Source organism: Carlito syrichta, unplaced genomic scaffold, assembly GCF_000164805.1.
Source record: "Carlito syrichta isolate Samal-C Ts95f unplaced genomic scaffold, Tarsius_syrichta-2.0.1 Scaffold130363, whole genome shotgun sequence".
NCBI lineage: Eukaryota > Metazoa > Chordata > Mammalia > Primates > Tarsiidae > Carlito > Carlito syrichta.
In genome coordinates this window covers 206,785-230,770 of record NW_007074459.1, presented here as the reverse complement: position 1 = coordinate 230,770, position 23,986 = coordinate 206,785, and the positions used below count along the sequence as shown (strand labels likewise).

The window sequence follows — 23,986 nt, the reverse complement described above, 5'->3', positions numbered from 1 at the left end:
TGGAGTGCAGTGACCGCTCCACCGCAGCCTCCACCTGCTGCGCTCCGGCGATCCTTCCACTTCCTCCTTCCAAGTAGCTGGAACTACAGGCGCGCACTACCATACCCGGCTGATTTTTGACTTATTATAGAGATGAGGTCTCGCCAAGTGGCTCAGGTGGGTCACGAACCCGCTGGCTCAGGCAATCCACTCACCTCCGCCTCCCAAAGTGCGGGATTACGGGCTGAGCCACCGAGCCCAGCCTCAACAGCTCCTTCTTGATGTTGTCCCCTGCTGGCTCCCGCTGCACCACAGCACGGCGGTCACTGGCAGTTCTAAGTCTCTCGATGGCTGTTATGTCTGAGGCAGGTCAGGTCTCTGACCAGAAAGCACCAGCCTGAGAGGTGCCCACACCTCCCCCAGCACGTACTGGGAAGGCTGCCGCAGGGACGCACCCAGGCGGGCAGGTGCACACTGTCTTTTCACTTCTGTCCGGAGTGCTCCGAGGTGAGCTCACGGCTCTCCAGAGAGGTCTGTGCCTCCCATTCCACCCCCTCCACAGTAGCCTGTGGGAACCCCAACATGCCACAGAGCCAGCTGGGGGGCGTGGTCCAGTGGTCCCTGTGGCTTTGCTACAGGAGGAGGCTGACGTGTGCCGCATGACGCCAGAGTGGGGGTTGAGTGCTAGCCACAGCATGGGGATACCAACCAGTCTTTTGGGGTTTTGGGGGTTTTTTGAGTTGGATCTCACTCTGTCACCCAGGCTGGAGCGCCGTGGCACACTCACAGCCACCCCAGCGTCGACCTGCTGGGCTCCGGCGATCCTTCTGCCTCAGCCTTCCAAGTAGGCGGAGCTACCATGCCCGGCTGATTTTTTTTTACTTATTGTAGAGAGGAGGCCTCACCAAGTTGCCCAGGCTGGTCTCGATCCCACTGGCTCAGGCACTCCAGTCGCCCCGGCCTCCCAAAGTGCTGGGATGACAGGCTGAGCCACCGAGCCCGGCCCATGTTTTTGAGTTCATTTTGGTCTTCCGTTTTAAAGAAACAGGCCCTTCAGGAGTCCCGGCCTCCGTCTGCAGGGCTGGCTGGGAGTCGGTGCGGTTTCAGACAAGCTTCCCTTTGCCCCTCACGTTTCTGGGTGGCGTTCCATCAGCAAAATCGATTTTGTGAGATAAAAATTAGTATACTATGCTGGGAAGAATTACGCTTCAAGAATATGGAAGCCCATGAAAAGATGATTGTTCGCCAAAGGTTTAGTTTAAAGAAGGATTTGAACGAATCCTTTGATTCTGTCAGAAGCGGAGAGGGGGGACAAGGCAGCCTCCGGGAAGCCACGCTGCTGCTGGCATTCTTTTCCAGGACCACACCGAGACCTGGCAGCGCGGAGCCCATGCGGCTCAGCTGCCCCTGTGCCCCGTGCCTCCAGCGCCACGGGAGCCTGGGGTCGCTGCCGCTGCCTGCACGTGTGGCTCGACGGGCTCCTCTGCCTCTGTCGATCTGCCCCGTGTGACCGCGTGTGCTTCTTCGTTGATTTCAGAGCGTCATGAACATGATGCACGTGATCAGCATCCCGTACTCGCTGATGAAGGTGAACCCCCTCTCCTGGATCCAGAAGGTCTGCCAGTACAAAGGTACAGAGGTCTCCACTGCGTGCACGCACGTTCTGGTGACAAATAGGGGATTGTTCGCCATTTCCCGCTAGCTGCAGTGACCTCTCTTTTCAACATGGGACAGTCTGGTGGTGGCACATTCTAATCTACTTCTGCTTTTCTTTTTAGCAAAAGTGGCTTGTGTGAAATCAAGGGATATGCACTGGGCGTTAGTCGCGCACAGAGATCAAAGAGACATCAACCTCTCCTCTCTCCGGATGTTGATAGTGGCCGATGGCGCCAACCCTTGTAAGTCAGAGCCCCTTGTTACCCCGAAAGGCAGGCGGTCCACAGAGGCCCTTGTTTTCCAGGTTCCGTTCTTTGCTGTGGTGTTGTTTTCCTAATCTTTGTCTTAGTGAAGAAGCTGTCTTAAAATAACCACACTGCGTTACTCATTGTAGCCTAAAGACACGGTGGCATCACGGTCAAGAACAAGGCATTTGCAGACACACAGCCCTGGGAATAGAAGTGTCCTAGTTTCGTAGAGAAAGTTCTTTTTCTAATCCTGTTTCTTCAGCTGTACAGTGGTACCTAAATCACAAAACTGTTTGAGGATTAAATGAAGTGATTCCTAAGTGTAGTCATTTGGCATATAATAAGTACCCAACTATTAACTGCTGTTATCTTATGGTTTATAGTAGTTTTATTGATCAGTAAATTAGTTGGTAATTTTTAATGGAATACAATTATCACACCCTATAACAAAATATACCCAGATAAAGTAAATAAACAGTTCTACAGAATACTGTTGATACATCTTGATAAATATTTCAGTCAACTGAAAAAAACCCTAGCTGGCTTCTTTTTGTGAGAAGAGTATGTAAAGTCAGAAGCAAAGTGAATTGAATGAGTGTTTCTGACCATACTTATTACATGTGCAATATATATATATTTGTAAACTAAAGCAGCATAAACTTCCTTAATCCCTGATATACAAAAGTGGACTCATAAACAGATGTTTTTATAAACAAATTTTATTTATAAAATTCCATAAATCAGGAGCTAAATTAATAAATAGTTATAACTCTACAGAACAATGCATCTTGTGTAAAGCAAGGTAAATCTGTATGTGAAAATAGTTTTGCTGATATATCCCTAGTAATTCTACTCTGATTTCATTATTCAAGTTAATATGAGGAAAGTTTTCTTCATTTGGTTAAGGTGAGATTTACCCATCTTTTGGAACTTGTGTACTGAAAATGATGGCACAAGTCTCAGAAAAGTTACCAGAGTAAGTTCATCAGTCAGCAAAAGTGTTTTAAGTGTGGAAGTTGCATTTTCTCAATTCTTGAGATCTGTTTGAGAATATCGTCTTTCAGTGTAACCAAAAGCACTGTATTGAAGGAAGTATTTTTTCATGCCATCTAACCCCATTTGTGCCTAAATCCTAATTTCAAAACAATTTATGTTACAGGGTATTTTTACATCCCTCAGTACCTAAGCTATCTGACCATGGTCCCTCTTTGACTCCAGGGTCTATTTCTTCCTGCGATGCATTTCTCAACGTCTTCCAAAGCAAAGGCCTTCGACAGGAGGTCATCTGTCCTTGTGCCAGCTCACCAGAGGCCCTCACAGTGGCTATCCGGAGGTACTGGGTCATGTCAGTTAACATAAGCAGCCGTTCTATTTAAGCAGGAGACGGGGACCTGGACATCCTAACAGTTGATGCTTAGTAGGAAAATAAAAACAAGACCTAACCTTCCGAGATGAGTTTATTTCTCTTTTATATGCTAGAATGGATTACTTTGGATGGTCTAGATTCATTTGTTAGAAAAACATTTCTCACCCTCTGCAGTTTCGTTGTGATTTCTGAGAAAGGGAACTCGCCAAGAGGTGCATAGAGTGGTACTACCTGGTACTGCCTTGTCCTTGCAGGTTGCTCAGATTTTCATGTGCTTGTGTCAGTCTCAGATTTAATTTGGGATGGGACAGAGTAAGTGTTGGATAAGGTGTGATTGTCATAGCCTGGCCAGTACCCTGTGGTGTGTGGTTTTTATGTCCTCATTACTTTCTGCCCTTCGGAATACTGCACTTGAAAAGACACTGGTTTTCTGAGCCTTTGAGCAGCTTGGTGGCACATGAAAGGGCTCTCAAGTCTGTGATGGCCAGGTGTCCTGCAGCCTGGGCATCGGGTTTCCCGGGGAGCTGTTGCCAAGGTCAGCATCATCAACGGTGCCCTTGGTCGTAGGTGGCCAGCCTGCTCCACGGCAGCAGAGCCCTTGGGAGGGTCGTGGTTATGGGGATGTCACATCGGTCCTACCAGGATGAGGAGAGAGGAGCGTTCAGCACCATTCACGGTTGCGAAAATAGGCACGGGAAGGTCCGTTTGATCAGCACCAGCGGCAGGAGTGAGTTGGCTGCCATTCATGTTCGGCGCTCAGCATCAACACTAACGTAGGAAAGAAGCGCTCGCATCATCTAGATGTTAGAAACTTGTACCGTGACTTATTTCTCAGTATGTTTGGGTTCCGTCCCTAATTAGATTTTATCTTGTGTAGCGCAAATATACTGTGAATGGATGCGGTAGAAAACCCAGTGTGTCAAGTATGTGAGTTCTGCACCATGTTACGGAAACATTAGGTGCTCCAAAAATATTCACTGGAAGAACTTTCCTAAATCAGAACTTTTTTGATGCTTTTTGATGTTTGATAGTTTAATATTTAGCTACGTTATTTAACTAGCAATCTGAGAAATTGAAAATATTGACAGTATGAGAAGCCACTTTTAATTTTGGTTAAAACAGAAATTTAAAGCCTATCATCCAGTTAAATTAACAGTGAAAGATGGTATCGTTAATCAGAATCTGATCTTCATTTTTTGGATCCTGCTGTTACCCTAATAGTAGTAGGTGTTGTGTACATAATCTTCTGACATTCATATTTAACCCTGGAGTGCAAAACACACCCAGGGTTGCGGCAAAAGATTTTCCACCACAGATATGTTCTTCAGAGGTCGGTATTCAGGACATGTCTAACTGGAAGGTCAGAGAGGGTTTCTGGGAGCAAGGAAACACACTGTGCCAGATTTCTCGAACACTCCCACCCCTTCCAGCAGCTGCAAAGTCTCCCGTGACTGCAGCTCCCTCTTTTAAGGACTTTTCTAAATATTTGCAAGAGCTAGTCATACTCCAGGTGAATGTTTGCTGAGTACCAGAGTAGATGCTGACAAGCTGGAACCCCAGGAGGCGTGATGGTTCCTCCAGTCAGGAGTGGGTGTGAGCTGATCCTGGGTAGTGGGGCCTCAAATCAGGAGTCGGGTGTGAGCCTCGCTGGGCGAATGGTGGGGCTAGCTTTAAGCACGGCCTGGCTGGTGCTTGGCTGCAGGATCCCGGACAAGGCGCTCTGTCCCAAGGCCTCAGTGTCCACCAAACAGGGAGGGTTGGGGCCAGGAACCACTGCACTTTCCTCCACTTCTAAATTTTATGATCCCATAGTTCTGAAGTGGCAGCATGGCCACAGATAATTCACAAAAGTGAATGGCTCACACACATGGAGAATGCAGAGTTGGATTTGCTGGATCCAATGATTTGCTCATTTGCTTCTCCTAGAAATTCGCCCTCTGTGCTTAAGGCCAGGAGCATGGATACCCCAGAGGTGATGGACAGAGGGAAGAGAAGGCAATGTGCAAAGGATGCTTACGCCTTTCTTTTAAAATCTTTAACACTTTTAAACCCTTTAGAAAGCATTTTTTTAAAGGTTGAAAATTTAGGACTCATAGGCCGAGTAAGCGGCAGCTCTTTACGAGTGTATCTCGTGTGGCCCATGAGAGGTTTCGGTGGTTAGTGAGGCTCATGCAGAAAACCAACCAACAAACAGGCACGATCAGCACGAAATATAGGATCCACTATATTACACGTATAGTTTGAGTCTGTAAAATCACAAGTAGACTGGGAATGGTAGTTTCAAAATTTTGCTAAAGAGACAGTCCTTCAGAAATAAGCAGTGTGGGTTGAATGACTTCCAGACTCCATTCTTCATGGGGCTGGAACAGTAGACTTTGGTGAGAACCCACCCAAGATGGTGTCATCACATTTGTCACATGTATCAGAGATGATGAGTTGACACAGGAGTAAAGCCCTGGCCGTTGGCAGGCCTTGCTTTTGAATGGAGTGGCTTGTGTTTGTGGCCCCGACATGCCTCTCTGTGACCTCCGGCTTCCTTCATGCCTGACCACAACCTGACGCTGCTGCTGCGCCTCCGCCCTACCTGTCAGTCGTTGTTTCTCAGAGCCAGGGCAGATGCAAGAACCCAGAATCCTTGCCACGCCCTTCCTGTCTGCAGCATGCCACAGCTGGTAGAGTCACGGGCCTGAGCGGAGGCTCAGCATGGTGGGTTTTCTGTCACAGTCTTGGATGTCATGAAGGATCAAGACCCACCGGTCTCCAGGTACATTGCTTCCACTACCACGTGCCCCAGGCAGTGCTACCCAGGCAGAAAATGAAATAGGATGTCATCGCCTTGGCTGAATTTTGCCGGATGGCCTCAGCACAACCTGCCGGGTCTGCTCATTGACTCGCTCGTGGCTGTGCTTGGCAACATGCCAGGCTGTGGGCCTAGCGCCAGCGGTGCCTGCTGGGTGCTCCGAGGCCACTGCCACCAGGAGCCCCAGCAGCCAGAAACAGACGGCTGTCGTCGTTTACTTAGATTTAAAAGATGCCTGTTAAGGAGCAAACAAAGTGAAAGTGACATAGAAGTGTAGTGAGACCAAACGGAGGCAGGAGCAGGCATGGCTTCAGCCAGGCAGCAGTTTGTCGTCAGAGACACAGGTCGCTCAAGGACAGCGCCCCGGCGTCTCTGACCAGGCGGGATCCTGGTGTTCAGTGCGCGCACGTGGACTGATCGCAAAGGCGTGGTCTAGCAATCTGTGGGGGTGGTCTCAGACCATGGAGTCCTTGCTCGATTGTCTCAACTGATAGGAAATAATAGACATTTTTTAAAAAATGGATCCCTGCCTGCAGACTAAATCGCCGCCACGGAAACCCCAATTGATATGCTCTCTGTGAATGATCGGGCTTTGCTTTTCTGAAAGTCACCTGGAGTTTTGCTCCCTAACTGTGAGATGAGGACAGCAGAACGGCGTCACATGAAGGCCCCCCCTGTGCCCCCTTCTGGGGACTCTCTCGTCTCCCTGCCCAGGGTGGAGGGGCTGATCTGCCTCGCAGCTGCTGTCCCCAGAGGTGTCTGACCCTGGAGCCTGATGGATGGCACCTCCCTCCACTGCTCCCGTCCAGTCACCGCGTCCAAGGCCGCCTGGGTCCCGGAGGCCTTCCCTGCCCCGAGTGCCCTCACGCTGTCCCGGGAGGTCTTGGAAGCCTGTGCCCTCTGTGGTATTTTCATCCCCAGCCACAAAGTCAAAAGACGGGGAGGGCCTGTTTCACCCTCCAATCCTGTTTCAAGAGGATTTGATTAAGAAAGTATTCCTAGCAGGCCCCGGTAGGGGGCTGTGCAGTGTCAGGAGCCTTGTCCCGGCGCCTCTTTGCTCCTGTTTGCACAGCAGTCCGCGCCTGGGACATGCACCATTTCCACTTCTGCCTTGGGTGGGAACTGCAGGCGGAGACGGTCCCCTGCCACGTGCGTTCACCATGACAGCATGTGCTACAAGCTCAAGAGAGCTTTTTCTCCTGTTCCCTTATCCCCTGCTTCGCCTCCTGTCTTTCTTGTGTTCATTTCTCATTCATGGAGCAGATGTGTCCCAGGCGCAGTTCGAGTGCTGGAGACGCGGCACCAGCAAGGCAGGAAGCGCCACCTGTGTGGGATGTGGTGGGAAGAGCACCAGCGGTCTAGAGAGCTGTCAGATGGGGAAAAGGTCATTTCAGGCAGCAATGGAATTTGCACGATAGATTCTCACTGGTGGACCCAAAAAAAGAGTTTGTTTCCTTGTGTCACAGGTCGACAGACTGCCCTCTGCCCTGTTTCTATAGAGAAAATTTCCTTGGGATCCAGGACACTTATGAATTGCCTACAGGGGCTGAGTTGAGCAGCTGTGGCAGAAAGTCATGTGGCCCCAGAGGCCGGTATACTTCCTGTCTGGCCCTTTCCTGAGAAAGTTTGCAGCTCCCGCTCCCCGCAGTGAATGACGATCTTCACTTACTCCCCCGCGACAGCGTGCTGCTCCCGGATGCTGCGTAAACCGGGAAGGCCCGTTTCTTTCCTCTCCTCAGAGACCACTGATTGACAGGCAAAACGACTTATGGTCGGTAGCTCCTTTAGGGAAAAAGCAAATGCCGCACAATCACAAGGCGTGTCAGTAGCACGAACACACCATCTTTTGGTTTTCCGGCCTGTGCCCTGCGATCTGATTTTCCGACTTTGATAAAATGGTCTTCCCTCGGTGATCCATCGGAACTTTTTCTAAAAAGCCAGACTCCCTTCCTCCCAGGGGAATCAAATGCTTGCCCTCCCATAGTGTCTCTTAGTCTTTCTCCTCAGCACCCTACCCCCATGACTCTTTCTGATCTTTTTAAGAGCAACAGGAATGTGTATTAATCATTCCCACAAATCTAGAATGCATCGATGAGGTGCAGCCACTGAGGTTACTTAAACCTGCTTGTGCGGGGACCACAGCATTCACATCCTGTATGGCCTGGGATGTGAGACTCTGTCCTGTGTCCCCACGTGTTCGCCTGGCCCCATGTGTCTCGGGGCCCACTCGCTGACGTTTAGTGACAGGGTCGCCCCTTCCATTTGGCTCCTGCACAAGATAAAGAAGGACCACAAAAAAATATACAGGAGAAAGTAGACTGATTTTAATTCTAAGCCGTGCTCACTGCTTCCGTATTGACTTCATGGTTTTAGCCAGATAATGGCAATTTTTGGAAAATATCTTTGCTGTTTTGTCCCCTTAAAGCACTCACAAGTACCGCAGTGCTATGCATCCACCTTCCTTCTTGGGTTTCAAAATCATAAATGCCTGTGACCAAAATTGAAATGGAGTATTTTAGAAATCTAAACTAAGATCACCTTGAAGACAACCCAAATGAAGAAGAGGGCCACGGGTGATGGTAAGGATTGCACTGCAGCTTCTGAAGCCCACAGTTACTTTCTCAGGTGTGCCTCAAGTGCTTTGGCCGAATGATTCTGTCCCCGGTGGTCCTGTAGACACAGCGCCTGCCAAGAGACTTGAGGATGGGCACCTTTGCTCGGTCGACACAGATGCAAGCAAAGAGAATCGCTGGCGCCGGCTCTAAAACACCCAGGGAATTTCCCGAGGACTGAGAGCTTGCCGTGGTGAAGACTGCAGTGTGCCGTGCTGGACCTCACTTGGTGTGTGACATGACTTAAAACCACGCCCGCACTGTCCCATCAAGAAAGGACCACTCAACAGACTCAAGCTGCATCGCAAGACTGTGGCCAGCAGATGCTTGCCAGGTGTTTGCTGTGGTGTCAGTTACCTGTGGTCTGTCCAGTACTTCAGAGAAGCGAAAGTTCCTCTAAGTCCTTCAGTCTGGTTTTTCACAAGGGCCTTATTCAGGAGAAAGGATAGGTTGTTAGACTTACTTGACCTTTTGATTATGTCAGTGTGGACCAGATATCCTCTGAGATGCCCAATTTCTTCGCCTAAAGAGGAGGAGACCAGTACCTGTGCCACCTGCCTCTGCCTGCTGATGCCCATGCCGCCTCTGTCACAGGCAGCTGTGTGTCGCAGGCACGAGGCCCAGCCGGCTGGAATCCTGTCGGCCGTGTGCGCCGGGCACCGTCTCCTGGCTCCTCCCCTGTCCGGTGTCTCATCGTCCGTGAAAAGTAGGGTCAGAAACATGCAGACCAGGCACCGATTTTTGTCTTTCAGGTCTTGGCCCAGTACTGATGACTCGGTTCTCCTTCCTCTTGGGTAATGAGTGTGGGAGGCGCAGAGGACACGAGCTCTGATTTAGGAGCCAACCCTCGACATTGGCTCGTACTTGAGCATTTCCGGTAGACGCAATGCACACTTACCTGCTGCCTGGTAAAAGTGGCTTCGGAGTCCGGTCTCCCGCCTCTGAATGCCCATGGCCGCCAGCTGTGGTCTCCCCGTCTTGCAGTTGCCTGGGCTGGAAACTGAGAGCCGTTCGCATTCCTTCCTTCTCTCTCCTCCCGTCCACCCAGCCTGGGGGCCCGCCCAACTGCTTCCCCCTTCCGGGCTGCCCTCCGCTGGGTCCCGGCAGCTGCTCTCTGGCCTCCGCCCTCCCCCACTCCCCACACCGGTCGTCCAGAGCTGACTGTGGCCCTCACTGGGTGGCGGAGCCTGCAGGAGCGCAAGGCCCGTGTGGCCGCCCCTCACCCCCGGCCTCCTCTCTTCCTTCCCCTGGCGGGCCTCGCCGCTCCCCTGTGTGCATGGCCCAGGCCTCAGGCTGCTCTGCCCTCTGCCTGGGCGCCCTGCAGACAGTGGGGCCAGTTCTCTGCTGGCCAGCAGACACACTTCCACCCCTGGCACCTCACTCCCGCTTTTCCTGCAGCACTGCTGACTCCCGTGTGCTGTGGGATTGCCGATAAATTTACTTATTTTTTACTGTTTGTCTCTGCCTGGTAAGTAGTTAGTGCCTAATAATATGTTTCGAATGAGTGAAAGTGACATTTGAAAGCAGATTCAGGAAGTCCCCTCCCGTACACTTACCTCTGATGACTCCACACCATTCACTAGAAGTAAAGGCTGTTGCAGCCAAACCTTTTCCTGTGCGTTTCTACACTCGATAGGCACACAGGTTGCATTTTACGTGAGTAGAGTCATATGTGGTTTGGCTTTTGTTCATTTCCATTCCACTTGATGATGTAGGTGCTGCCGGCAGCCTCAGTGTGCTGTGGTAACCTGCTTGGCTGAGGACCTCCTGCAGGAAGGCTGCGTGCCTGTTGTCAGCTGACACCAGCCCCCCTGGGCTCACCCAGAGAAAGGTGTGACAGGAGAGAAGGTGCAACCCTTGGGCAGCATGTCCACGACGAGGCTCCCAGGGGTAGGAGAGAAGGGCGTGCCCTGCCCGTGGAGTGGGTGCAGGAAGCCGGCCTCCAGCCAGACTTCCCAAAGCAGGGGATGACTTTTCAATGGCTACAGGCAAAACTGCGAAGGATAGGTGTTGACCAGAAGACAGGAAATAACGAGCAGGGCGCGCCTCCCACCGTCTCATACTGCACTGTGCACGCGACACGTGCGTGACATCAGCCCTGGCACACACCGTCTGGGGAAGCAGCTGCTCTGGGTGCCATTTGCCATGTTTGGAGCAGGGTGTGGGACAGTCTTCTCAGACGTGCCGGTTTTCGGATGGGCATCACTCAGATTCAGGAACAAACCAAAGAACAGAAAAGGACAGACAGGTACAACCGTCGAATTCCAGGTTGCGCTAGGAAGAATAGAGTCGTGAAGGCTGCACACAGGCCTTGGGCGGCGTGTTCCTGTGGCGCGTTGTTTTCCGTGTGCCTCAGTCGGCCTTCACTCTCGTCGCGATGTCGCTATCCTTTCGTGTCATCATGATGCCGGTGACGCGTCTTTAAGCTCTTCAGTGCTGGTGGTGCATGAAAGGATGACTTCAGGCTCAGCTGCGGCACGAAGACCCTCCCGCTGCCTGGAGGTGAGCCTAGGTGGCAGGGCGCTCCTGGCGGCGAGTAGCTCCAGGAGAGAGACAGGTGCTGCTCTTTATTCCAGAATCCATTTCTTTCATCGCCCTCATGTTTGGGTCATTTCTGAACAGATGTGGCCAAAGCCGTCCTCATCCTTACATTTCTGGCAACGCGACCCTCTCTGGTTGCCCCTATGCTCCACAGAGAGGCTAGGACAGTCTTGTTTTTGGAAAACGAGCCAATGCGTGTGAACTCATGATGTATTTGGTCTCAAGGTTTGAAAAATTCCACCCACGAGAGGTTATTAAATTTTTTTAAAAATCTCTGAGACATTCTATAGAGCCATTTTAAGTGAGGCTCTGGGAAAACTTCCGTATGGATTTTGGCCTGAGAACAAAAGGGATGCTTTCCTAAGTGTCATTACGAAGTCTAGTGTGGGAGCCATGACAGTGCTCACGTTTTATTTGCCATTTACCTTTTTTTTTTTGAGGTGGAGTCTCACTCTGTCACCCAGACTGGAGTGCAGTGGCCATTCCTGGCCACCTCAGCCTCAACCTGCTGGGCTTCGGCAATCCTTCCGCCTCAGCCTTCCAAGTAGCCGGAACTACAGGCACGCGCTACCACGCCCGGCTAATTTCTTATTTATGGTAGAGATGAGGTCTCGCCAAGTTGCCCAGGCGGATCTCGAACCCACGGACTCGGGCAGTCCGCTCACCTCGGCCTCCCAAAGCGCTGGGATTACAGGCTGAGCCCCCGAGCCCAGCCACCATTTCCAATTTTTAAAGAGAAGGACAAGGGTTGGCTGCCACACTGTCCTTTCTGGTTGCAAGGTAAGGCCTGTAGAGGTCTGATTATGCCTCATTTGAGGGTCCTAGGACGGACATTTCCTTCGCTGTTGCTTAAGGGCCGTGCCCTATGTTTCAGTGAACTTCTAGGGACAGCCCGTTCTACCTTGGTAATAGAGAAGAGGTTGAACTTCCAGTAAACAGATCAGTGCAGCTGATTGCTGGCCTGGCTTTTAGTCCACTTGACTAAAAAAAAAATGACACTCTGTGGTCATCAGTGAAGATAGGATTGCAGATGCGTTTGCTTGTATCTATAGACTTTCGGCCCTTTCGGGAACAGGGACCACTTTGGGGTTCCCTTCTGCAAAATATGTTCATAAATCAGCCAGCTGAGGTTACGGGAGAGCCATCCCAGGCTGTGGGCTCCGGCCTCAGAGGCCAGCGGGGCTGGGCACGGACAGCGGGCTGCACGTCGGGCTTCTGGGCTGTTAGATTTATCCCAGCACACCTTCAGGAGTAACACAGAATGCCTCTCTCCCTGAAGCGCATGTATCCAAGCTTTGGGGCTCGCAGCACCAACAAAGCCTCCAGGGTCAATCTTGACACATGAGCAGGAGGCAGTGGCGTGTCGGAGCGGGCAGCGGCACTCTGGCGATGAGCCGATGCATTCTCTCCCAGAAGCTGCCCTGCACAAGGTGCTTTGGTACTGCCAAGTGCGGTGTGGTGTCTGTGGACGGAGTGCCACCTGGCTCCTTCTCTGTCTGCCGAAGTGGGTGCTCGGTCGGCCTGGGCAGCTGTCCTGGCTCTTCGTGGGCCAACTTTGTGGCATAGGCAGTGCCTGTCAGGATTCCTCATCTGTGAAACGAGGGTGATCACGGGGTCGGCGTCAGAGGTCAGTGTGAGCATTGCACAGGTTCGTACACATAAAGCTCTTAAAAAGATGCCTGGTGCGTGGTAGGAATCCAACAGATATTAGCTGCTGCTGTTGACGGGAGCATTACTACGGCAATTTTCCTGTATGTGTGCTGTTCTATAACAATGTCTTCTGCGATGTAACGCCTTTGTTCTCCAAACGCCTGTTGCCCCTAAGCTGAGAATTACTGACCTGAGATTGCCCGTATCAGAGGAAAGACCTGCAGGGTCTTTGTTTTCTCGCTGGCAAGAGGATTCAGCAAATGACAAGGGGTGTTAAAGCTTTGCAAGGGTTGTTGCAGTTGCTCTGTTAAACCTCAGAACTGGAATCGTAAAGGCTCGTTACTTGCCAGACTCCATTTGCTTTGTGTTAATGTATTGAGCCCCTCAGGCTCTGCTTGCTGTCAGCAGTTGCAAACTGTAGCTGTGTTCACTGAAATTTATGGCAGCTGTTTCTTCAGGTGTTCTGCAAGCAAGATGGCGAAAGGCTTTTTGAATGTTTTACAGGGACTGGGGGAGCCAGGGCCACCGAGGAATGGTGCAGGCCACGTGATGGCAGCCGTTTGCTGTGAAGCACCTTCCTCGTGAGGCCGCGGTGCTGAGGTTTGCATGCTCCTCGCTCTTTGTTTTCATGCACTGTCGCGTCCCTCTTGCACGTCAGTGCAGGGTTGCATCCATAGCTAGCATTTCCCGCCTTCCGTGTCTCTGAGTGCAGACTCGCCTCCTTATGTTCCTGAGAAATGCTGAGATGGTTCCTGGGGTCATTCGTGTTCTCTGAGAGACACCTGAGAACACCATTTCACCATGGAGCCAAGCTTGGAAGTTGACAGGTGGGCCGATAGCTTTATTAGCTGCTGTTTGACTTACTGTCATTAGTAAGGTCAAATGTTGAGATCCTCATAAATTCTTCCACTGTTTTTTCACTTCCGGACAAGTTGGTTTAATAATCAAGGGGACACAAGCTGAAGCAACAAGAAATGGGGTTTTACTCATGGAACTGGGGACAGTTTTTAAGTTTGGTCATCAGTGTGGCCAGACTGGGCAGACACGGGCACCACCGAGGCAGCTGAGCGCGTGCCTAGAGGCGGGGACTCTGCAGCACCTAGGTTGGGCACCGGCTCTGCCCCCCCCCGCCATAGCCTGGGGCAGTGCTCAGCCTCTCCTCCCCCACTCCCTGTCTGCTAAATAGGGGGAGTGGGAGGGTCATGGTCCTGCCCCTGTTTCACACAGCCGCTCAAGAGCAGTGGTCCCCAGCCCCCTGGCCTCAGGGCTGGCTTCGTGGAAGACGGTTTTTCCATGGATGGGGGCAAGGGGAACCGTCAGGCATTTGATCCCCAGAAGGAGCACACGATAGCGCCATTCACAATAGGGTTTGTGTGCCTATGAGACTCTAGTGCCTCCGCTGATCTGACAGTGGACGGAGCTCCGCTCCCCTGCCGCTCACCTCCTGCTGTGCCCCTCAATTCCTCACAGGCCACGGCCAAGGCTTGGGGACTTCTGCTATAGAGAACAGGTGGTTAAAATAGGTAAAATACAATGACATATAGCCAGTGCCATGTGCATGTCTAGGCAGTGAGGTTAAAGCACTCATTTTGTTAGTGGAAATGTAAAGCGATGCATTCCTTTTAGGAGGGATTTAGTCTTTCCTAAAACTTTAAAAGTGCTTTTGTTTTGTTTTTTGGGTCAGAGTCTTACTCTGTCACCCAGACTGGAGTGCAGTGGCACGATCGTGGCTCACCACAACCTTGGCCTCCTGAGTATCTGGGACTACAGACATGCCACCATGCCCAGCTAACTTTTTGATTTTTTGTAGAGACGGAGTCTCACTATACTGCCCAGGCTGGTCTTGAACTCCTGGGCTCAAGCAGTTCTCCTGCCTCAGCCTCCCAGAGTGCTGGGCTTATAGGCGTGAGCTACCATGCACAGCCAGCATATACCTTTTGGTCCTTCCATTTTCCTTATGTATCATACAGAAACATTCCCAACTGTATAAAAATTAAGTAAAAGAAAATAAACTCTCATATATTCCTGTACACTATGTCATAGTTAAGACAGTTGGAGTCATTGGTGTGTGAATATGCCAACACAGACAATCCCATGGAAAGATCTGCAGGAATATTTGGTGAAAAGATCAAGTTGCAGAAGGCGATGCATGTTGTGATTCTGCTTTTCGTTGAAAACGAATTTATTGGCCAGGCGAGGTGGCTCAAGCCTATAATCCCAGCACTTTGGAAAGCCCAGACGAGAGGATTGCCTGAGCCCAGGGGTCCGAGACCAGCCTGGGCAACTTGGTGAGACCTTGTCTCTACAATAAATCAAAAAATTAGCTGGGCATGGTAGCACGCACCTGTAGTTCCGGTTACTTGGAAGGCTGAGGTGGAAGGGTTGCGGGAGCCCAGCAGGTTGAGGCTACGGTGACTGGGAGTGTGCCACTGCACTACAGCCTGGGCGACAGAGAGAGACCCCGACTCAAAATGAATAAATAAGTTTATTTGCACAGGCAAACACCCTATAATGTAATTGTACATCAGGGCATCTGGACCTTTTTGTATAACCTTGACAGTGGTTACCCGAGGGCAAGATGTAAGACTGGAGTAGGAACAGGGACTTTACCCTTTTGCCACTGTGTTTGCCTTGGTCCTACTAAGAATGTGCTCCTGTGTTACTCGTAATTTTGCTTTTAAATTTTTATAAAAAGAAAATGGCCGTGAACTAAGATGTGCCCAGTGTCCTGGGACCAGAGGCAGAAAAGTGCCGGGGAGGGAAGACGGGGTGTTCGGTCCAGCCTGGATCTGCTCTGGGCCCAGTCCCAGCAAACCCCACTACTTGGACAGCTGAGCTGCCATGTCCATGCCTTCACCTTCTCATCTGAAAACGGGGACACACCGGCCCCCTCCAAGACTTGTTGCAGTTTGAGTCCCTGCGTGTGAAGAGCTCAGGACCCTCCTGGCGTAGGAGGAGTGCCGTGAGCATCGCCGTCCTCGGGAGGAGGAGGCAGCAGCAGCCCCAGGCCCACAGAGAGGCGGCTGGGGGAGGCGGGCCCCGAGGCGCCGCAGTCGGGATTCTCGGGCGTCTGGACCTGCCGTTGCGAGTGTGTTTCGCAAGTCTGCCAGGAAGAGACCCCAGAGGTCTGAGTGTTCTCTGTCTAGCAAGGGAATCTATGAAACATAAACGCACGGTGCTGGTAAATTCATTCATAGTTAGTATCACTAGTGTACTTTTCAAGTGAATATACTGCCCTCTGTGGCGGTCATTATTATAAACATAATTGAAAATTTCCTGCAACCAACACAGTTTGTAATGTCGAGGTATTCAGTGATTACAAGTCTTCTCATTAACTGTTAAACGTAGGAAAGAGGGTTATGCCACTGAGATGGCAAGCCGTACATTATTGGATCTTAAGAGAACCGTTTTCTCCTGGCCTCTGTTCACCGGGCTCCCTGGTCACCACAGGTCAGCGTTCTGAATCCTCCCACATTGGGGGTGGTCTCGGCTAGCCCAGCCTTTTGCTTTCCTGTGGCTTCGTAAGACAAAAACAGTGTCCTTTTAGTAGTCCTTATTGCTAACATGGCATGTTACAGCTGTTGCGACAAAGCGTCACCTGCCGGGTGGCCTTCAACAACGGCGATTTGTTGTCTCGGTTCTGGAGGCTGAAGTCAGAGGCCAAGGCCAGAAGGGCCAGCTCCCCTTGCACCCCTGGGGGCGGGCTTGCTCCAGGCCTCGCCCGCCCGTCGTGTTGCCACAGGCCTCGGCGGTCCCTGGCTTGCAGGCGTGCCACCCGTCTCTGCCTCCGTGTCTGTGTCTCTTTTTTTCTCTTCCTGTAAGAAGACTAGTCATTGGATTCAGGGTCCACCCTAATCCAGTTTGACCTTATCCTAACTCGACCTTAGAGGGTCCCTAGATTGGAACTGCTCAACTTACAGCTCTCGACTTCAGGATGGGGTCATTCTAAGTCCAGTAGCGTCTCTTCCAGCAAAGACCCTATTTCCAGATAAGGTCACAGTTGCAGACATGCAGGGTTATCTTTGAGGGGGACAGAGTACAACTCACCACAGATACCAGACCTTGAATTTCCAACTTTCACTCTGAACCTTTGCAGAGGACTGTGGTGGAGTGAGGAAGCGGTGGTGGGACCACTGAGGACTCCTCTGCTTGTCCCTTTCAAGTTTGGATGTGTTGGGTCTTTGCCCAGAGACTAACACACAGGCCAGTGTTCCGAGCTCACTGTGTCCAGGTGGCTTCATGTGGGTGTTACTATTTGGGCAGCCTTTTCTTTTCTGTTCTAGCTAGCTAGCTCGACCCTACTTGACTCTCACGTCTAGGCTCATTCTCTTCCAGTCTCTTTTGTGCTTTTTTCTTATATGCCAGTTGCTTGACGCAAATGAGATCTCCTTTTGTAAATTTTAAATTTTCTGTTGCCCCATTTATGTCTTTAGGTTCATTATAGACCCTAATATTTTAAACAGCAGACGTACACTTATAGCCCAACTTTTAGACCTTAAAACGACATTAAAGATTTGTATATGGAAACTTACAGAAACAAAGAGGATGTTCACCTGAGTGGTGGTCTCTCACTTAGATACACATTGAAGAATCTTTAGTCTTCAGAGATAAAATCCATGATCTTAGAAATATCTTAGCATATCTATTCGCTAATTCAGTCAACAGATTTTTGTTCCTGGACACTATTCAAAGGGTGGGATGCAGCAGTGAACAAAACAAAAACTGCATGTGCTCGGGAAGGCCACATACTAGTCAGCTGGTGCATGATGGGGAAATGGAGGGCTGAGTCGGGGTGCTTCCTGAGGGGACAAGAAGACCCCCCATTGAGCCAAACCATTGGACACTGAGGACGAGAGCCACACGGATGTCTGGGTAGGGATGAGTGAGCTGGGGTGTCACTGGCAAGCGAGGGCGCGGCCGCCATGGAGCCCACGGGCAGCAGGGAGACAGTCCTGAGTGCGGCAGTCTTGATCTGAAACGGTACGTTATCTAAACCCTGTGTCTCCTGACCCACAAAGCACGTGTAGCTTGCCTGCCATCCGAAAGAGTTTCCTCAGGGCTCAGCAGCCAGAATGCATAGCAGGAATCCTGTTTAGATTTCCAGCATAGAAATCGGGCCAAGGCCTAGACAGCGCTCCTCTGAGTTGCAGTGGGCCAGTCAGGATTCCCGTCGCCTCTGTCCGGGTCTTCAGTGGAGAGGGCGCGCTCCCCCTTTCGCCGTCTGCAGAGCGGGGAAAGCAGATCTTGCCGAGAGCAGGAGCTGGGGAGAGCTGTGGACGTGAGCGCCCACAGAGCGGGCAGGATGTCAGGGGAGCGCTGATGTCAGGGTTCTGAGCTAGCCTGGGCACTCAGTAGAGCCGGGGACTTGTCTGTCCCTGACACGGCCCCGGGGGCGGCTTCCGCGTGTGTGCTGATCGCGTGCTGGCGGTTGCCGTGGCGTCTCCGCTCACGCATGTTCAGATAATAACTGCCGTTGCAGGCCCACGGACGACAGCAACCAGCCGCCCGGCCGGGGCGTCCTCTCCATGCACGGGCTGGCCTACGGCGTCATCCGCGTAGACTCAGAAGAGAAGCTGTCTGTGCTCACCGTCCAGGACGTTGGCCTCGTGATGCCTGGAGGTGAGTGTGGGCCGGGGGCCTCGCAGACTCGCCCATTCCCAAGTAGCCATTGTGTTCCTCTGGCGCGAGCGCTCGCCGTCTTCTGAAGCCCTCGTTAGGCCTCAGACGCTGGCGCAGCGCTCCTGCCCCTGAGGAGGGAGACCTGTGTGTCGGGGCGGACGGGAAGGGCCTCTCTGCACCTCGGGACCCAGGGTCCGCTCCCCGGGAGGCTTCGCCGGAGACACCGGGCCTGCGCTGTGTCTGGGCAGCTTCCTGTCCGCCCCAGAAGCCACACCCCGTCCGCACCCTCATGTGTCAGCCAGGGTGGGGGTACCCAAGCTTGGGCGCTCCCCAGGCAGGCTCGTGTGAAGGTGGAAGAATGTGGGCCTGTGCGGTCAGTGAAGCTTGTGCTTGGCAGCCAGGCCCTCGCCGCACGCCACGGAAGCCATCTCCTCGGGTGTGAGAGGGACCTCCCGGTTGAAGGCCCGGCTCGCCTTACCCGGCCTGCCTCCCCCGCCCCCGGCACGACACACCTGGCGCCTCGCCGGAGCCCCGGCCCTCACTTGCAGAGTGCGCTCACCTGGCTCCTGTTTCAGAACTGCAGGCCTCAGCATTTAGGCTCCATGTTGCATGGCCCCAAAATGGAGTCAGGGCTGCTTCCTCAGTTGGGGCCCCCAGCCCAAACCTGGATCCCCTCCTGCAGGGCCCTTCCGGGCACGGGGTGTGGTCTCGCCCGTGTAGCGGGACGGGCTCACCCAGCGCGAACAGTGCCTGTTACCCTGTGTCAGCCAGCGCAGCCGACTAGGTCATGGTAGAACCTTGGCAGGGACGAGCGGCTGACACAGCACCCGGTGGTGGGCGACCCGGCCAGGCCCTGGGGTCTCATGGAGGGGGATCCCTCACGACCCCTCTGTGGGCGAGTGTGCCTGGGCTGGGCATTCCCAGAAGCCGTTTGCCCTTCTGCTTGCCCTGTGTGAGGCATACAAGAGGTAGAGCCAGCCCGTGGCTGCCAGTGCCACTCTGCTTCCTGGAAATGCTCTGCAGTGTCGCCCAGCTCTGCCTTCCAGTCCTCCAGACTCTGTGTCCAGCCCACTGCCTGCCTCAAGCTCTGGCCAGCACTTCTGGCTCTGTTTCTTTGTTAAAAAAAATATATAGATAGATAGATAGACAGACAGATAGATATAGATATATAGTTTTCAAACGAATAATAGTGCCCCACGATGGGATCCTCAAAAGATTCCGAAGGCTGCATGATGAGAAGCCTCCTTTCTGACCACAAGGCAGCCGCGGACACCTGGCTCCCTTTTGGAATCCCTCTGGAGCTATGAAAACACTGCCATACATGTGCGTGTCATCTTCCCTGAGTTGGGGGCGTTTCCTACATAAAGAGGGAGTTCTATGCACATCTTCAGGTTCTGTATCTTGAGGTCAATCTGTTAGCGCGTGAAGAGCTTTCCTGTTCCTCCGGCAGCCTAGTGCTACACTGTGCGGATACGCAGCAATGTACTGGAACCTCCCCTCCTTGGATGAGTTTCCCTGTTCTGCTGCAGTGGACGGCCCCACGCTTGAGGCTGCACAGGTGTGGGGAGCTTCCAACGGAAAGACTTCTAGAAATGGGAGTTCTGTTTCAAAGAGAACATGCCTGCATGGTTTTGATGACACCGAGTTGTCTTTCCTGAGCTTGTGAGGATGTCCACCCCTGCCGGTGGTGGGCAGCACCCCTTTCTCCACCCCCTGTCCAGTGTGTCACCCGACTTTTCGATGTCCACCCATCTGGTGGGTGGAGATGAATTCAGCGTCGTTATTTATTTATTTATTTATTTTGAGTTGGAGTCTCACTCTGTCGCCCTGTACCTGCTGGCCTCTGGCAATCCTTCTGCCTCAGCCTTCCAAGTAGCTGGAACTACAGGCGCGTACTACCACGCCCGGCTCATTTTTTGATTTGTTGTAGAGATGAGGTCTCGCCAAGTTGCCCAGGCGGATCTCGAACCCGCGGGCTCAGGCAATCCACTCACCTCAGCCTCCCAAGATGCGGGATCAGTGTAGTTTTAATATGGCTTTTTCTTACTGTGAGTGAGCTTAATTCTTCCTATGTGTCTGTAGGTTCTATTTCTCAGGCACCTTAGCTCCAGCCCAGGGGCTGCCTCGGCATCCTGGGCGCTTTTTAAGTGGCTCAGCTGTTGCTATGCACACACCACCCTCCAAAACACTGGGCTCTTGGTTCCATAGTCAGATCTGTGGCTTGCAGTGATACATAGGATGCCGTGGTTGTGCAGAGCATCGAAGTGTGTGTGGCTCAGACAAGGGAGAATTTGGCATCGTGGAATTATGTGCCGAAGCACTCGAGTCACACTCTCTGAAGGACTCGCCCTACAGGGAATTTGAAATCAAACGTTAAGATTTCCATGGGACACCGGAGGCTTGAATACCACTTCCAACTTAGAGAAGCTTTGAAAGACTAAAGCAAGTGTTTTGTGTTTCTTGATTTGCAGAGTCCAGGGTGCGCCCTGGAAGTTGCCCCCACACTGCCAATGACATGCATGTGGCAAATACCCCTGGTGTTTACTCGTGTCTACATGGCAGACAGTGTGGTTCCCCTTAAATGCAGTTGGCACGTTAACTTTAAAGGGACTAAAATTAGGTGTTGATGTTTCAACTGTGAACGTTGATATTTCGCTGCAGCCTGAGAAAACATGACTCTTTGAGGGAAGATGAGTCCTTGGCTGGCTGCTGAGACTGTGGCTGTGCTCCAGAAACTCGTTCTGCTCATTTGTGTCCTCGTTCGTGATCTGTCGTTTATTCTCCCCACTCCTCTCCCTGCGCTCGCCCTAACACTGCGTCACTTTTCTGTTTGCTCTTAGCCATCATGTGTTCGGTGAAGCCAGATGGGATTCCTCAGCTGTGCAGAACAGATGAAATCGGGGAGCTGTGTGTGTGTGCTGTCGCAACAGGCACATCATATTACGGCCTCTCCGGCATGACCAAGAACACCTTCGAGGTGGGTGGCGAGCCCTGCCGTGATGGCTGTCTGTGACAGCCGTTGCCAGGTGTCTGGTAATAGACGTGAGACGTAAGAGGGTCGCTTCCAGTCAAGTATGTTCATGGTCATTAAAATGGTTGCACTTGCTCTGCCCATTCTTCCTTTTTTTTTGCTTTTGATGAATGTGTGTCAGCTTTGTTCTGCCCTTATAATCAGTGTCAAAGAGAATAAGCACAGCTTCTTAACAATGGACCTCTTTTATTTGTTCCTGATCTCCCTGTTACCCGTGTGGTAAAAGTGCCACCTGAGAGGTGCATGCGGGAGCATGCGCACGTGTGTGTGAGGGAATGGCCTTGCCTGGGATGGCTGGCTGGCCACCCCACAGCCCTTAAGCCTAAGCTAGATGTGTACGTGAAGTAATGATTCAGTGGCCCAAGCAAGTATGTGTGTGGCATATGCCGTGCACACATGCTTGTGTGGTATTGTATGTGTGGTGTGTGCACAGACATTTTGTGTAGTGAGCAGAGACATCAGAGGGTTAGGTTCATGGGCTTGGGGGTTCGGCGCTGCATCTCGGTGTTCTCAGAAATTTTATTTTTTTAACAAGTGGTTCCTGACCTTGGGAGTCCTGGCACAGTATTTGATTAAGTTACATGTAAGAAATTGTAAATGGTTTGGGAAAACATTTCCTAAACTTCAGAACTTTGGGTATGACTGGACAGTTGTGTTACAGTGCCGGTTCAGGGTGGTTTTGTTGAATGTAAACTCAGCTTTCTAAAATACCCCTTGAGTCTAGATAAAAACCCATCTCCTTTCCCGTGTGATTTTGCAAGACTAGAGTAAAAGGGGTTTATGGTTTGAACTCACGTGATGTGCTTCCTTTATATTTTTCTTTTCAGCGTAGTTCCAACAAGAAAAAATAACATTTTAATGAATAGGGATCGGTTATCTTATAACTGACGTGTTGTTTAATAGTATCTTGAGTCTTCATTTATCACTTTTACCTGGGGTTTTGTAAACAGAAGTGGTGGCCGCTTCTTTGTGTCCTACAGTGATTCCTGGTGTTGCCTGCCCCGAGGCTCAGAGGCCTGTGAGAGGGGCTGGTGGGAGGCTCCTGCAGGTCACCTGGAGTCTCCCAGGGGCTGGATGGGGGGGATGGGAGGGCGCTTCCCCCACCTTCGAAGGCCGTCTGCTGCCAGCAGCTGCTGTGACCTCTGCTCTCAGGCAGGGTTGCTGGGGGTGAGAGGCAGAGCTCGAGGAAAGCAGGGCTGGGCGCTCCAAGGACAAGCACGCTTAGCAGTCTGGCACAGAAGTGACGCCTCTGACACCACTTGTTCTCACACATAAATGGTGCTGGCATGAGCCACAGCCACACACAGAGGGATGGGCAGGAGCGAGACACCGCCCAGGCGGAAGCACGTGGCAACATAGAGGGTGCCCGGTCCTACGCCTGGGGAAGTGAGGACTGGCTGGAGGCCCCAGCCTCACCTGCATGTCGATCACTCGTGTCCCCAGTCCTGACTCGGGCTCTGCCTCTCTGTCACAAAATTAAGTAGAAAACAAAAACAAAACGCAGACAGCTGACCGCGTGAGAGGCGCCTAATGGAAGCCGTGTCTCCACAGGTGTTTCCCATGACAAGCTCGGGGGCGCCCATCAGCGAGTACCCCTTCACAAGGACGGGCCTGCTGGGATTCGTCGGTCCCGGGGGGCTGGTCTTTGTGGTGGGCAAGATGGACGGCCTCATGGTGGTCAGCGGGCGCAGGCACAATGCCGATGACATCGTGGCCACGGCGCTGGCCGTGGAGCCCATGAAGTTTGTCTACCGAGGAAGGTTGGTGGCCTGCGTCTGCAGACTCGTGTGTCTTTCTGTAAACCACCGCTTTTATAAGGGGACTGAAAGTCGCCTGAATTTCCTCCACTTATTGTGACTCAGTATCGTCTCTTGTATGATTGAAGCAACTGGGCTCCGTGACCTCAGAGATTTGATCTCGATCTGAATGTCTAAGATTTCATAGAAATCTCCTGAGCCCTGTAAATATATTTTCATTAACTTCTCCCCTAATTTAAATAAAAATATCCACTTGAAGACTTCTTTTTTTTTGAGTTGGGATCTCACTCTGTTGCCCGTGCTGGAGTGGAGTGGCATGGTCACAGCTAACAGCAGACTTGACCTCCTGGGCTCAGGCGATCCTTCCACCTCAAGCCTCCTGAGTAGCTGGGACTGCAGGTGTGTGCCACCATGCCTGGCTAATTTTTTTTTTTTTTTGGTAGAGACGAGGTCTCGCTGTATTGCCTAGGCTGGTCTCAAACTCCTAGACTCAAGCAATCCTCCCTCCTTGGCCTCTCCAAGTGCTGAAATTACAAGAGTGAGCCGCAATGCCTAACCTGAAAACTCATTTTAAATAAATAACTGCACAAATTAAAGATCCAAATATCCATCTTGATGCAGATCAGAAAGACCCAAGATTACAGTTGGGTCACATGTTGGCATGGAAACGGGCGTAGATGCTCATTTACTTCTTGACTGTCTGATGGTTTTCTTCTTCCTTACCCTG

The 23,986-nt window shown here is 51.8% G+C and overlaps 1 protein-coding gene across 1 annotated transcript in view; it reads left to right on the top strand.

Annotated features, from left to right (window-relative positions):
* Positions 1 to 23,986, top strand: part of DIP2C (disco interacting protein 2 homolog C) — a 195,093-nt gene that overhangs the window by 106,428 nt on the left and 64,679 nt on the right. Inside the window, exons 16-21 of the mRNA XM_021707986.1 lie at positions 1,517 to 1,610; positions 1,758 to 1,877; positions 3,102 to 3,216; positions 18,332 to 18,471; positions 21,312 to 21,448; positions 23,054 to 23,262. Coding sequence (XP_021563661.1) covers positions 1,517 to 1,610; positions 1,758 to 1,877; positions 3,102 to 3,216; positions 18,332 to 18,471; positions 21,312 to 21,448; positions 23,054 to 23,262 — 815 coding nt within the window. The remainder of the gene's footprint in view (positions 1 to 1,516; positions 1,611 to 1,757; positions 1,878 to 3,101; positions 3,217 to 18,331; positions 18,472 to 21,311; positions 21,449 to 23,053; positions 23,263 to 23,986) is intronic.